General features: G+C 52.1%; 1 protein-coding gene across 1 annotated transcript in view; it reads right to left on the bottom strand.

Moving 5' to 3' along the window:
• The window catches only part of PRMT8 (protein arginine methyltransferase 8), a 70,106-nt gene that overhangs the window by 24,283 nt on the left and 33,005 nt on the right, over positions 1-12,818 (bottom strand). Inside the window, exons 3-4 of the mRNA XM_069586516.1 lie at positions 7,785-7,940; positions 5,180-5,243 (exon numbers count right to left, since the gene is read on the bottom strand). Coding sequence (XP_069442617.1) covers positions 5,180-5,243; positions 7,785-7,940 — 220 coding nt within the window. The remainder of the gene's footprint in view (positions 1-5,179; positions 5,244-7,784; positions 7,941-12,818) is intronic.

Consider the following 12,818-nt stretch of genomic DNA (forward strand, 5'->3'; position numbering starts at 1 on the left):
GTGACCGGATGACTGAGACGTAAGGTGCATAGGATTTAGGCAAAGCCCCTGCTCTAAACATCCTCTGCCCCTGAGTCCCTTCCCAGACCTGTCCCTCCCTCTACAGCAGACTGAGAAACTTCTCAGTTGAGTTTTTGATCATTCAAGACAGACGTACGCTTCATCTGGGGGCTCATTCTGCATTCATTGCTGTGAAGATCCCAGCAAAAGCTATCCTGGATGCTGCTGTGCAATTGACAGGGTGATGGATGAGTTGGCTGGTTCCATCAGAACCTTTCCTCTAGAAGGAAACTCATCCTTCACCATCCTCTGAAAGACCACCCGGTGCCTGAGTTTTTCTGGGGAAACTAAACGATGACCTGCGTGTGTTCAGTTTTGTTTAGACTCTGCAACCCCTGGACCGTAGCCCACCAGGCTAATCTGTCCCTGGGATTCTCCAGGCAAGAGCACTGGAGCAGGTTGCCATTTCCTTCTCCAGGGCATCTTCTTGGCTCAGGGATCGAACCTGCATCTCCTGCACTGGCAGGCAGATTCTTTACCACTCTGCCACCAGGAATTCCCCCAGGATGTCAAAAGAGGATGCCAGAATCTAGGCCTGAGCCTGGATGGGAGGGGAGTTCGGGGGAGAACGTATATGTACAGCTGAGTCACTCTGCTGAAACTATCACAACATTGTCAATTTGATTCCCTGGTGGCTCAGTTGGTCAAAAATGTGCCTGAAATGTGGGAGACCCAGGTTCAATGCCTGGGTTGGGAAAATCCCCTGGAGAAGGAAATGGCAACCCACTCCAGTTTTCTTGCCTGGAGAATCCCATGGATAGAGGAGCCTGGTGGACTACAGTCCATGGGGTTGCAGAGTCAGACACGACTGAGCGACAAACACTTTCACTCTCAATATAAAATAAGGCTTCCCAGATGGCAGAGTCATAAAGAATCTGCCTGCCAATGCAGAAGTGGCAGGTTCAATCCCTGAGATGGGAAGATCCCCTGGAGAAGGAAATGGCAACCCACTCCAGTATTCTTGCCTGGAGAATTCATGGACGGAGGAGCCTGGTGGGCCACAGTCCACGGGGTCACAAAGAGACAAACACGACTGAGCACACGCACACTAATATAAAACAAAAAGTTGAAGAAAAATCCAGGCCTGCTGTTCAACCTGGTAAAAGCCACTTGAGACCCCCGTCTTGCATCTGCACACAGACAGGATCACGACCTGATCACACACTGCTGTTTGGGGTGTAGACACTCCCACCCTTGCCCTGTTCTGGCTCAGCCATGATGTCACGGGCAGCAGGGCTGGGAGTGAGGCCCTCACCCACGATATGAGCAGAGTCAGACACGCCTGGGCGGCCACCCCATCCAAAGCGGACCCCAGCTTTCTCAACTGCTCCATCCTGTCCTCCAGAGCGCTGCACCATTTGTGATTCTATTGGGATGCTGTGTGTCCACTTCTGTTGTGTCTGTGCCCTCCCTGAGACTGTAAGCATCATCTGTGCTCTTCTCCCCAGCTCCCCTGCATCTGGCCTGGGGCCCAGACTGTGGGTGACATCCCTCCCCCAGGGGTGGGTGCATGAACCCAGTCCTGGGATTATGCATGGGCTGCCTCTGAGGGAAGCAGCCATTGCCAAGAGCCACTACAGGTTCATTAACAGCCATTATGTCTGATTAACCTCATCCCGTCTTTGGACCAGCCTATTAGTCAAGTTAATGAATGAAATAATCATGACAATAGCTAACATGTATTGGGGGCTAACGGCACATGTACACTGTCGTGCTTTACACAGAGCTGTGCTGGGAGACACTTAACAGGGGGTTCTCCAGGAAGGAAGGATACCCTGACTTGCAGCATCTGCCTGTTTCTCCACATAAATACTCCCACTGAGGCCAATTTCAAGCCACCAAATGCCCTGCATCCATTCTGCAAATTCACTGAAAATATGGTAGCGCTGTGAAACCCTCTGTGGTCTGTCTCACTGTCGTTCCCATTTCCCAGAGCAGGAATGGAGGCACAGAAGGTCAGGTGCCCAAGATCACAAGCTGATCTTTTGGAACTGAGTGTGAACCTGCCAGAGTTCTCAACTACCATGCCAGGCCCCACGTGCGGATCTGGCAAGGCACCTTCTCCAAGGCCTCTCTGGAGTGGAAGCTGACCGATTATTGTGCAGATTCACAGCTGTTCCCTGACTGTGTTCAAAGGTGCTGGCTCAGAGCTGAACTGGATTAGACCAGCCTACGGGGGCCGCCCCACTGCCTCCACCCCAGCTCCTCCCTATGAAGATGGCGCCTCACAGAGAACAGTGATCCCCAAAGAGCAAGGCTCTGGGGACTCCTGTGTACGTGCTCAGTCCTATTGGACTCCTTGCAACCCCAGAGGCTGTAGCTTGTCAGGTTCCTCTGTCCATGGGATTTCCCAGGCAAGAATGCTGGAGTGGGTTGCCATTTCCTCCTCCAAGGGATCTTCCCTACCCAGGGATTGAACCCGCATCTCTTGCGTCTCCTGCATTGGCAAGCAGGTTCTTAGCCACTGAGCCTCCAGGGAAGCCCCCGTCTCTGCCTAGGGACTCCGAGTAGATTATAGTGAAAGTGCCAAAGTGAAACTCACTCAGTTGTGCCTGATTCTTTGTGACCTCATGGCCTATAGAGTCCATGGAATTCTCTAGGCCAGAATACTAGAGTGGGTAGCCTTTCCCTTCTCCAAAGGATCTTCCCAACCCAGGGATCGAACCCAGGTCACCTGCATTGCAGGCAGATTCTTTCCCAGCTGAGCCACAAGGGAAGCCCAGCAGATTGTAAGGAAAAACCAAACATGAGGCTTGATATGTAGATAAGGTGTGAGTCTCAGTTTGGATTCAAAGTATCCGCAGACTGGACAGAGGTGAGGAGTTGCAGCTAGGCAGTCACATGTGGGTAGACTGCAGATCATGGCTGATGCCAGCTGAGCGCCAGTGTGGCCTGAGGTCCCCACAGCTGCTAAGGGAGCCAGAGCATCCCTCTGCCAGGGTGAGAGGGATGCTGGCGCATGGCCCGAGGAGAAGGGGGCTGAAACCAAAGCCACAGGTGAAGGAACGGGGACTGTGTCCCTGCATCTGTGAGAGTAGGGCTGCCAGGTGAAGGGGAGCCCCCTTATTCTGTGTGGTCCCAAAGTGATGACCCAGAGCATTGTGGTCAGGCTGCAGAGAGGCAGACTCCAGCAGAAGGAAGTTCTTCAAACCATCACAGCCCCAGGTGGCTGCTGGTGGGACCCTCATCAGGGGAATCGTCCCAGGACTGGATGGCCGCAAGCATGGAGGGATGCTACAGGGCAGAGAATTCAAGTATCGTCTACAAAAGGCTTGGGATGCGTGACCAGGAATGAGCAAAGTGCAGAACATAAAGCCGGAAAGATCTACAGTTAAGTCTTGCTGTACAGGCCCCTCGCGTGTATTCTCTCTAATCCCCCAGTAATCCTGTGAGTTGAGTGTGGCGGCGTCTCCTGCACCAGGAGCTGGGACTCAGAAGGGGAGCCACCTGATGAAGCCCTTCCTGCTGCCTCTCTGTGCCTCACACTCTCCTCGGGCTTCTGCGTCCGTGACCTTCATGCTCCAGGGCAGAAGAAGAGAAAGGAGGGCCCGACTATTCCCTTTAGTGTTCTGAAAAGTCAACGGATTAGCATTTGTCTTCTAGAACTATGGGTCTCCTGGGCGGGCAAAGAGAGGAAGTGGCGGCTGTCAGCCCTGGTGTCCGAGACGACACTCTGATCTGAGCACGTGTGTGGGCCACGTGGGTGGCAGGAGCCACGTGAAGGCCACACGCACGCCTGCAGGTGGCCGTGTGGAGGTGCCCGTCTGCCTGGGAACAAACCCATCCGGGGAGCCGTACGGAGGTGGAGAGGGAGGGAGATTGATTGATTCTGGGTAGCAGGTATTTTATGTCCTGGGTTGTTATTTATGTCTCTACACCTACGCTCCCGAGACCCACACAATTGGCTGTTGCCACGTTTCAGAAGCATTTCCATGGAAGCCAAGCTGTCCTCTTTCTAGTATACATGCCAAGGCAGAACACGCTTTGCCTTGAAAAGACCCCCCGCCCCCAGACCTGTGTGAAGAGGCTAAGCATGGGCCATGGGGGTGGCCATCTACCTGGGGACAACTGTTTGTCCCTCCCAGGTCTTTGCCTCCATAGCACAGAATCAAATGTGAGCCATTGAAACACAGAGCAGGGAATGATTCTCTCCTGGAGCCACGAGGTGGGCTGAGAAGATGCCACCAGCAAAAGACAGGCCAGATGAGGTCTGAGGCCACGTGATGAGCAGGGGCTCACCCTTGGAGGGGCGTGGTCAGCAGGGGCAGCCAGGCTCCGCCCACCTGAGCCTGAGCCCAGAGATCGGGCATCCACGCAGGGGCCTGCCCAGCCAGGGGTGGGAGCCCAGCACTGCATGGCAGGTGGGAGAGCAGGAGGTGGTGACCACACACAGGAAACCGATCAAGTGTGTGCGCACACTAAGTCGCTCCAGTCGTGTCCGACTCTTTGCGACTTCAAGGACTGTAGCCCACCAGGCTCCTCTGTTCACGGAGATTCTCCGGGCAAGAATACTGGGGGATGGGAGATACAGGAGTTATTCTGATTAGGGGTCCTCATGAGGGTGAGCATATTCAAGATAAGTCCCAGGGGGAGGGGCCGAGGAGATCACAAACGCCTGGGAAAGGAATGAGGAGAAGAAGGGAAGGAAACACAGCTCCTTGTGCTCAGACTAGCTGTAAGAGGGTCTCACTTCCAGGGGCAAGCTACTTGCCAAGACAGTCCATCAGCAGCGGGGCCTGTGGGCATGAGAAGATGACCTTTCTCCAAATACAGAGCCTGGGATCTGCTGGGATGTTGCTCAGTGGACATAGGGCTGGAGGCATTGAGAGGGAACGGGAGGAGGAGGGACAGCTGGGGCCAAGCAGAGGGCTTGGAAATGAAGGTTTTAGCCTCAGGCTGGGCTCAGCGCAGGCTGAGCTGGGACAGACGTGCCCTTGGCTGACCTGGCAGGGACTGGGAAACTCTGAGCCCTGTGGACACAGTCCTGCTAATAAGGCAGCGGCTGGCCTCCACCTTTCCAAGGCCAAGTGGTCTTACATCAGTCTCTGCCACCCAAACAAGGAAGTACAAACCCCTCGCCCCCTCCCTCCACAGGAAAGCAGGCAGAGGTGAGTCTTACTGTTGTCCAAGTGGTTGGCCTTAATGATCTTCTCTGAGTAGTCAGAAATACTGGAGCATTCAATCTGGAGGGGATACAGAGCAAAGGAGCCAGGCATTAAAAGAATCACAGCACGCAATTTAGGGCCAGTAGAACAGACGGAGGTGCTGAGGCCTGGGGGTGCGATGACCTACCCAAGGCCACGTGGCTACTTCGTGGCAGATGGAAACCTAACCCGCAACCCTTCCAAAGCACAGGCCAGTGGCTCTCCCACTAAACTGGCTGCTTTTGCCCCTCAGTGGAGAGCTTGGCCTCTGACTTGGGAGATCTGGTAGGAACAACCAGGCCTGGCAACTCCCCTGGCACGGCCACTGTCTTGGGGGTGGTGGGGTGAAGGAGGTGGGAAGGCAGAGCCCCCAGAGCCACTATGAGCCTTCCTGGTGTCATTCTCCTTCCCCTGGCCCTCCCTGGCTAAACGGGTACCGTCCACAAGAAAGGCCATCGGAAAAGGGCAGGTCAGGGACTCAGGACGTCTTGAGACCCTTCCCCGCCCCAGGGGCAGACTTGTGTTAACCCTAACTCCTCCTGCCATCTCCACCTTTGAAAGAATTGATTCTTCTTAATCTAGAAGTCTTGCCAGGCTCTCCACATCCCCTAAGTAAAGTGCGAGAGTGTTAGTTGCTCAGTCAAGTCCAGCTCTTTGTGACCCCGCGGACTGTAGCCTGCCAGGCCTCTCTGTCCATGGAACTTCCTAGGCAAGAATACTGGAGTGGGTTGCCATTTCCTCCTCCAGGGGATCTTCCCAACCTGGGGATCGAACCCCAGTTCCCTGCATTGCAGGCAGATTCTTTACCATCTGAGTCACCAGGGAAGCCCCTCCTAAGCAAAGGGCTAAGATGCTCAAGAAATTCATTGACTTTCAGCTGAGAGTAAGACCTTGTGGGAACAGCAGGAGAACAAGCCCCACTCTGACAGTAGAAAACCTGTTTCCTGGGTGCTGGAAACAGAGGGGCAGCCATCAAAACCTGCAGCTGAAGCCCCCTGACTTGGAAGCAAATGATGGCTGCCCTGCCTTGCTTGGCTCTGCCCTGGGCTCCTGTGAGACTCTGGAGCTGAGCTGGGACCTCAGAGAGCCCCTGAAGGGAGGACGGAGGGAGTCACAGGGGGTGTACACCAAGCCCTGAGGCTCTGTGAGCACCTTGGAAGGGAATCAGTCCCTCGACCAGACGCCCCATCCTGAGGAAGAGGCCCCATAAAGGTACGAAGGTTAGAGGGTGGGGAGAGGCAGTGCCGTGGAGACAGCAGGACTTGGCCGTGTGCAGCCGGGCTGGCTCTGCACCCTCTGCATGGACCTTGGCAAGTACATCACGGCTCTGCTGGTCAAGGCTACACCAGAGGGGCCTTGAGACCGCCCTGAGACCCTTTCCAACCAGGACCTGGGTATCTTTCAAGTCAGGCATGTAAAGTGAAAGCGTCAGTTGCTCAGTTGTGTCTGACTCTTTGCAACCCCATGGACTGTAGCTTGTCAGGCTCCTCTGTCCATTGAATTCTCCAGGCAAGAATACTGGAATGGGTTGCCATTTCCTTCTCCAGGGTATCTTCCCAACCCAGGGATTGAACTCCAGTCTCCTGAATTGCCGGCAGTTTCTTTACCATCTGAGCCATTAAGGAAGGCATGGAGGGGGATGTTGTTCAGGCAGGGGGCTGTGGGGTGCAGGGGAGTTTGAGGGGCTCTAGTCAACCAGGAGCCTGGCAGGGGGCGGGGTCTTGAGACAAGCTGCAGGATGGTTCAGCTAATGAAGCCCCACCAAAAGCTTCCCGCCGGCCTCTGCATTGGGCCGTCCTGTGCACACGCTGTGTGTTTAACTGCAGCGTGCCTTGTATTTTGATCAAGATGAATTCCCGTTTCCCAGCCCTAGACCCACTATGTCAGCCAGCAGCTCAGAGCTCTGCTTTCTCAGTTTCTCCCCAGTTCTGGACCCTCCCAGCCCCACGTCCTGAGGCTGTGCCCAGCTGCATTGCGGGAGCTCTCCCAGTGCGTCCCCCATCACCACCTCTAGCTGGAGAGGCTGCAGGAGTCAGAAGAGCAGGATCAAAGCTATCAGCTTGCCTTTAAAGAACAGAGGAAGGAGACGGTCTCGTTAGCGCTGAGGCCCCTTCCCAACTCTGCTAATAAAGACTGGGCATTTGACTTGCACCAAGCACTGTGCTAAGCACTTGATTTGTGTATTAAACTCATCCCCTCCTTGTAGTCACCCTGAGGTACAGAAGAGAAGTGAATAGTCTGGGTCATACCTATTGGGAGTGGAAGAGCGGAGATTCCCACCAGAGCTCACAGGTGTAGCCACCCTGCCCTGCCTCTCAAGCCCACATAGGACTAAGGACTCGGAGGCAATGATGAGCCCAAAATGGTTTCAGAAAAGTCAAAATCCTGTATACACATCAGCAGCTCCAGGGCAAGGCCAGGAGCAATGCCCAGGTGACAGGGAGCTAAGGAGCTTGCTTGCCTCCCGAGAGCCATGCCTGACTGCCTCCTGCAGGGTGTGTGTGACCCCAGCAAGGACGGGAACTGGGAAGGGCCAGAAGGACCAGGAAGGGCCAGTGTCCCTGCAGAGGCCATGCTCACCCCGAACACCTTCTTGGCCCCTGCCTTGGCAGCAAACATGGAGAGGATCCCGGTGCCGCTCCCCACGTCCAGCACCACCTTGTCCTTGAACACATGTTTGTTGTGGTACATGGAGTTCCGGTAAGTGAGCGTCCTCACCTCATCCTTCAGCATCTCCTGTGTGGAAGGAAAGGCAGAGTCAATGTGTTTAGGGCACCTGGCCACACACCTACAGGGTCACACGGCCCCGGGGCTGTCCCGCCAAATTCTTCAGGGACCTCAGCTCTGTCATGAGGACGAGCCACGGAAAAGCATGGCTAGGCCAGGGCACCCGCATAGGACACACAGGGCCCTAAAAGTCTGCCCCGGGAAGGTTGCTTTGTACCCTCAAAGGAGGTTAAACTCCCGTCCAGACCTGGGAAGGCTCCGATTTCTCAAAAACCAAAATAAGGGGGAAGTATGAGCAGAGCGTGAGGGATTTAAGTTAGACCCAAAGCAGAACTTTCTGTTGTGGTGAGAGAACTGTCATTCTTGCTCCTTTCCTGATTACGTGCCCTGGACTTCAGCTCCACCACGAGACATGGAGACAATGACCTTACACAATTGCCTGAGGCACCAAGAACAGCTCCTAAGGAACAGAGCTTAAGGATGGGTTCTCTGAATAAGTTCTGAGTTTTCTGGGATTGGTTCTCTGATCTGATTAGATTTAAAGGCATTAATGAATCTGTTGCCATTGGTGAAGAGGGCTCTGGTGAAATGGCAAAAGAGTTACCCAGATTTTAGCCTTAGATATCTGCGATAAAGTTCCTACAAAAGACAGGACTCTGAGTGACCAAGTATTTGCAACCTTAGAGCATTTTAATGGGGTGGATTGATTGGTTGGTTGGTCATTGCTAATTGTACTAGAAAACTTAAAGGAAGAAAATGATGAGCTCAGGGACTTAAATTCCCAGCTCATTTAGCACCTGAAAACTTCTATGACTTCTAGGAGGAGAAAAAAAAAAAAAAGGAAGAAAAGAATAAAAGCGGGGCGTGAAACTCTTATTTTCTTGCAAGGTCAAGATTTCTGAAAAGCAAAGCCAAAGTCTAATCTCGTCTGAATAACAACATGGATTGAATCCCCTATCCTTGCAGGGTCTCTTTGTTAAAGTTGAGTCATCGACTGGGAAAGAACGAGGTCCTGAGAACTGGAATGGGAACATACAGGCAGATTCGGGTGAAGCTGGGACCTCACGTTCCTAAATGGCACAGTCTTGTCTGCCAGCAAAAGCACCTTCTACCCTTGCCCAAGAAAGCTTGTTTCCCTTTTCCTGAAGAGTCTTACCCGTATGCACTGTGCTGTGCTAAGTCGCCTTATTCGTGTCGGACTCTTTGCAATCCCGTGGACTGTGGCCCATTCTCCAGGCAAGAATACTGGAGTGGGTTGCAATTTCCTCCTCCAGGGGATCTTCCTGACCTGGGGATAGAACTCGTGTTTCTTACGTCTCCTGCATTGGCAGGTGGGTTGTTTTCACCCCTAGTGCCACCTGGGATAGGGTTGGTGAGGGTGGTCCTGAGGAGTATTTGTGTTACTTTGCAAGCAACTGTACCAGCATGGGGCTTCCCAGGTGGCGCTAGAGACAAAGAACCATCCCCACCCCCGCCGATATAGGAGACGCAAGAGACATGGGTTTGAGCCCTGGGTCAGAAAAATCCCCTGGAGGAGAGCATGGCAACCCAGTCCAGTATTCTTGCCTGGAGAATCCCACGGACAAAAGAGTGTGGCAAGCTACAGTCCATGAGGTCGTGAAGAGTCAGACACAACTTAGTGACTAAACAACAACAAAATAGCAAGGCACAAAGAGTGACGCAGGAGGAGGGGTGAGGCACACCAAAATAACTACACGGTGCTTCTAACTTATGCAGATGGGAATCTGGGGAATAGTGGGGGGTGCTGTATAGGAAGAGTGAGAGAACAGTTTGAAGGGAACATAAAGTTGGGTTGAGCCCAGTCTATTGACATGGGTCCGTGAGCAAAGATTGTGGCTTCACTGTTTTACCTCCAGGGGCTTGGAGTGCCTCTAATGGTTGTGGTTGGTCAAAGGAAACATGGTCAAAGTCAGTTGACGCTGAATAAATTGGAAGTGCCAGCACATCCCTGATAAGCAGAAAAGGAAGGTATCCAAAAAGAGTCAGGGAGATTGGAAAGTTGAAATGCACCTGTCATGCGAGACCCACACACCGATGCCAGAGAACAGACCCACCGCTGCGAGGCAGAAGTTTATGGGGGAAGTCCAGCATCCTTGACCAGCTCTGTGTGCCCTTCTCTCTAGGTCAGAAATTACGCTGGGAACTGAGATCCAAGTTACCATGGGATCAACATCCAGCTGGGATCCTGGGGTAGCAGGGGCCAATTTGTAGCATGTAATCGCCAAAGATGAGGAGAGTGTGAAGGACAGGAGAGCCAGAGCAGTATTTGTAAGAGCTTGGCTCACCAAACCCTAGGGGGCGACCGGTTAATTAAAATACTTCTAGAAAATAAGTCGTGAGAAGCATACTAAATTCTTACTTGTTCTGTTTCAGCAGAAAAGCTATAGGTCTAGTGAATGGAAGTCTGGCTTGAATCACCAAAACAGGGTCACCGCTCCTCAATGGATTCCCAGACCTAAGCCAGTTTACAGACTCAGAATTCCTCGAATGAAAGGGAGGCTGCGTTATAGGAGAAGAAGCCTTGTCATGCTGCCTAAAGTGTCTACAGTCCATCTTTCTCCATGTCTTCCTCCTAGAAAACCTGTAGGCATTTAGTAGTGTGTCTTCCTTGGAAAAGGAAAAGAAACAGGTTTTTGAGGATTACTGGGCACTGGCTCTGAACTATCGGATCACTAGTTTCATGAGATCCATGAGACCACGAGACTATTTCCAGGAAACCCACATCTGCATTCAGTTTGTCCATTTGGCCTGTGCAGAAGAGAAGCGGAACTTTGAGAGTAACCAGGGATCCTCATGGTCAGGTGAGGACTGCGACTGCAGGGCTGTCTCTGATGTGGTTTCATTGTTTGAGCAAATCAATCCAGAAGGTTACTGGCCTTTTTTAAAATCAATTTTAGATATTTATCCATCCATATGTTTTCAAACATTTTTTTTCCTGTCCCATTCTTTCTCTTCTGCTCTTGAATTCCAATTACTCACGTGCTTTACCCCTTAATTCTGTCTTACAGTTTATCGAGCCTCTGTTTCACTTGTCAATTTTTTTCTCTCTGTTCTTCAGTTTCAATGACTTCTTTCTTTCCTGTCCTCATATTCATACATATTTTCCTCTGTGTATCCTTTTTGTTATTAATTCCACCCAGCAAATATTTGGTTTAGATACTGTATTTTTCAGGTGGAAGATTTCAGTTTCGCCTATTACATCCATTGCCTCTCCCTAGGAATTTTTAAGAATCATTTTCATTATACTGATAGCTCTTTACAAATCTCTATCTGATCAGCCCAACACCTGGCCTGCTTGTAGATCTGTTTCTATTGGCTGGTTTTTCTCTTGACTATGAACAAAATTCTCTTGTTTCTTCTCCAGTCTTGCCACTCATTCTTTATGCCACGGATGGTGTCTAAGGAACAATAGTAGCTGAAGTCAGTTGTTTCTCTGAGTGGGAATGGCCTTTCTTTCTAGGCTGCTAGAATGGTGAGTTGGTCAGTTCAGTCCAATCAGGGGTCGAGCAGGTTAGGAGTCGAGTAGGATTCATTCAGATGGGGGAATTTAATTCATCTATCAGGGCCTTGGCATTCAACTACAGGAGCTAAAAGTCTTTGCACTTGCATTTCAGTCCAGCCACTGCTTCCTGCGCCGCCCCAAGGCTCATATCTTTGGTTATCTTAGAAGCTGCATAAGGGGATGGTTTGGTTAGACTGAACTCATGTCTCAGTCTAAATACTTTGAAAGTGAGTTTGTGCCTTTCCTTCCAGAAGCTCTCTGAGACCAAACACTGCAAGATCGCTTGACATCAGAAAAAAACAAGGCCGCAAAACTGAGAGCCTACAAGACTGCAAGGTGGCATCCCCAGAACCAGGCACGGGGCATACTGTGTAATCCGTGCTCTGTAAGGAAGGGGCCAGGGCACCTGCATGCAAATCGTAGCTCCAGTGAGCTCTCCGGCAGGCCCAGAGCATCATTCATCCTTCTGCGTCTTAGTCTCATTTGAAAAATGGGATAATGAGAGCAGCTACTTCATGGAGTTGCTGTCACGACCATATGAGTGAAGGAAGTGTCACAGAAGTGCTTAGCTCTGGGTCTTTGTGAGAATGAGGACCCTTTCCACCTCTGGGAGGAGACTGTTGAGGGTGAGTAGGGAATGGAGGCAAAAATATGACAAAGATTCAGAATTCTCCCAGACATACTCATAATTCAAACTCATAATTCAAACTCCTCACTGCCTTTCCCAATGGAATTAGATCAGCCCAGCATCTCTGCAGATCCTGCTATTGCTAAAAGGGATCTCCCCAGGGTCCCCTTCAATCCGTCATCTTTTGTCATTTCTTTGGCCCCCTTTGCCCTTCCTTAAGGCTCCAGGCCACAGAGTTCGGTCCAAAGGCACTAGTTCTGGGGGAAGAGAAGTTCTGACATAGCAAGGGCTATCTCCCTGCCTCCCCACCCCTCCCCACACGCCCTTGCTTTAATCCCTCCTGAAAGAGAACAGCCCAGAGACATCTCCAGACACTCAGACAGGGGCATGCCTCTCTTCGGTGGCAGCAGTTCCCACCCCCAGCTGTGGGTGACTTTGTCTCCTGCCCACTGAACACATGGCAGGACATTGACAAATGGCTGGGAAATGCAGCCCTGAGGAATCTATTTCAAAAAGAACCTGCAGCAAGACTGTCAAAAGAAGAGGGCTGGCTGGGAGCGGGTGGGGCGCCCAGGGCTGGGGCGGAGCTGGGAACACGGCCCTGCTGGGCTTGGTTCTTCTGGCAGCTGAGGCGGGATCTCAGAGGTCGTGGGGCCAGGTCGTGGGGCCGGGGCCCTCTCCTCTGCACACAAGGACATCTGTCGCTTCTGCTCCTTCCTTCTTGCAGAGGCCGTGG

This window comes from Ovis canadensis, chromosome 3, assembly GCF_042477335.2.
Source record: "Ovis canadensis isolate MfBH-ARS-UI-01 breed Bighorn chromosome 3, ARS-UI_OviCan_v2, whole genome shotgun sequence".
Classification (NCBI taxonomy): Eukaryota; Metazoa; Chordata; class Mammalia; order Artiodactyla; family Bovidae; genus Ovis; species Ovis canadensis.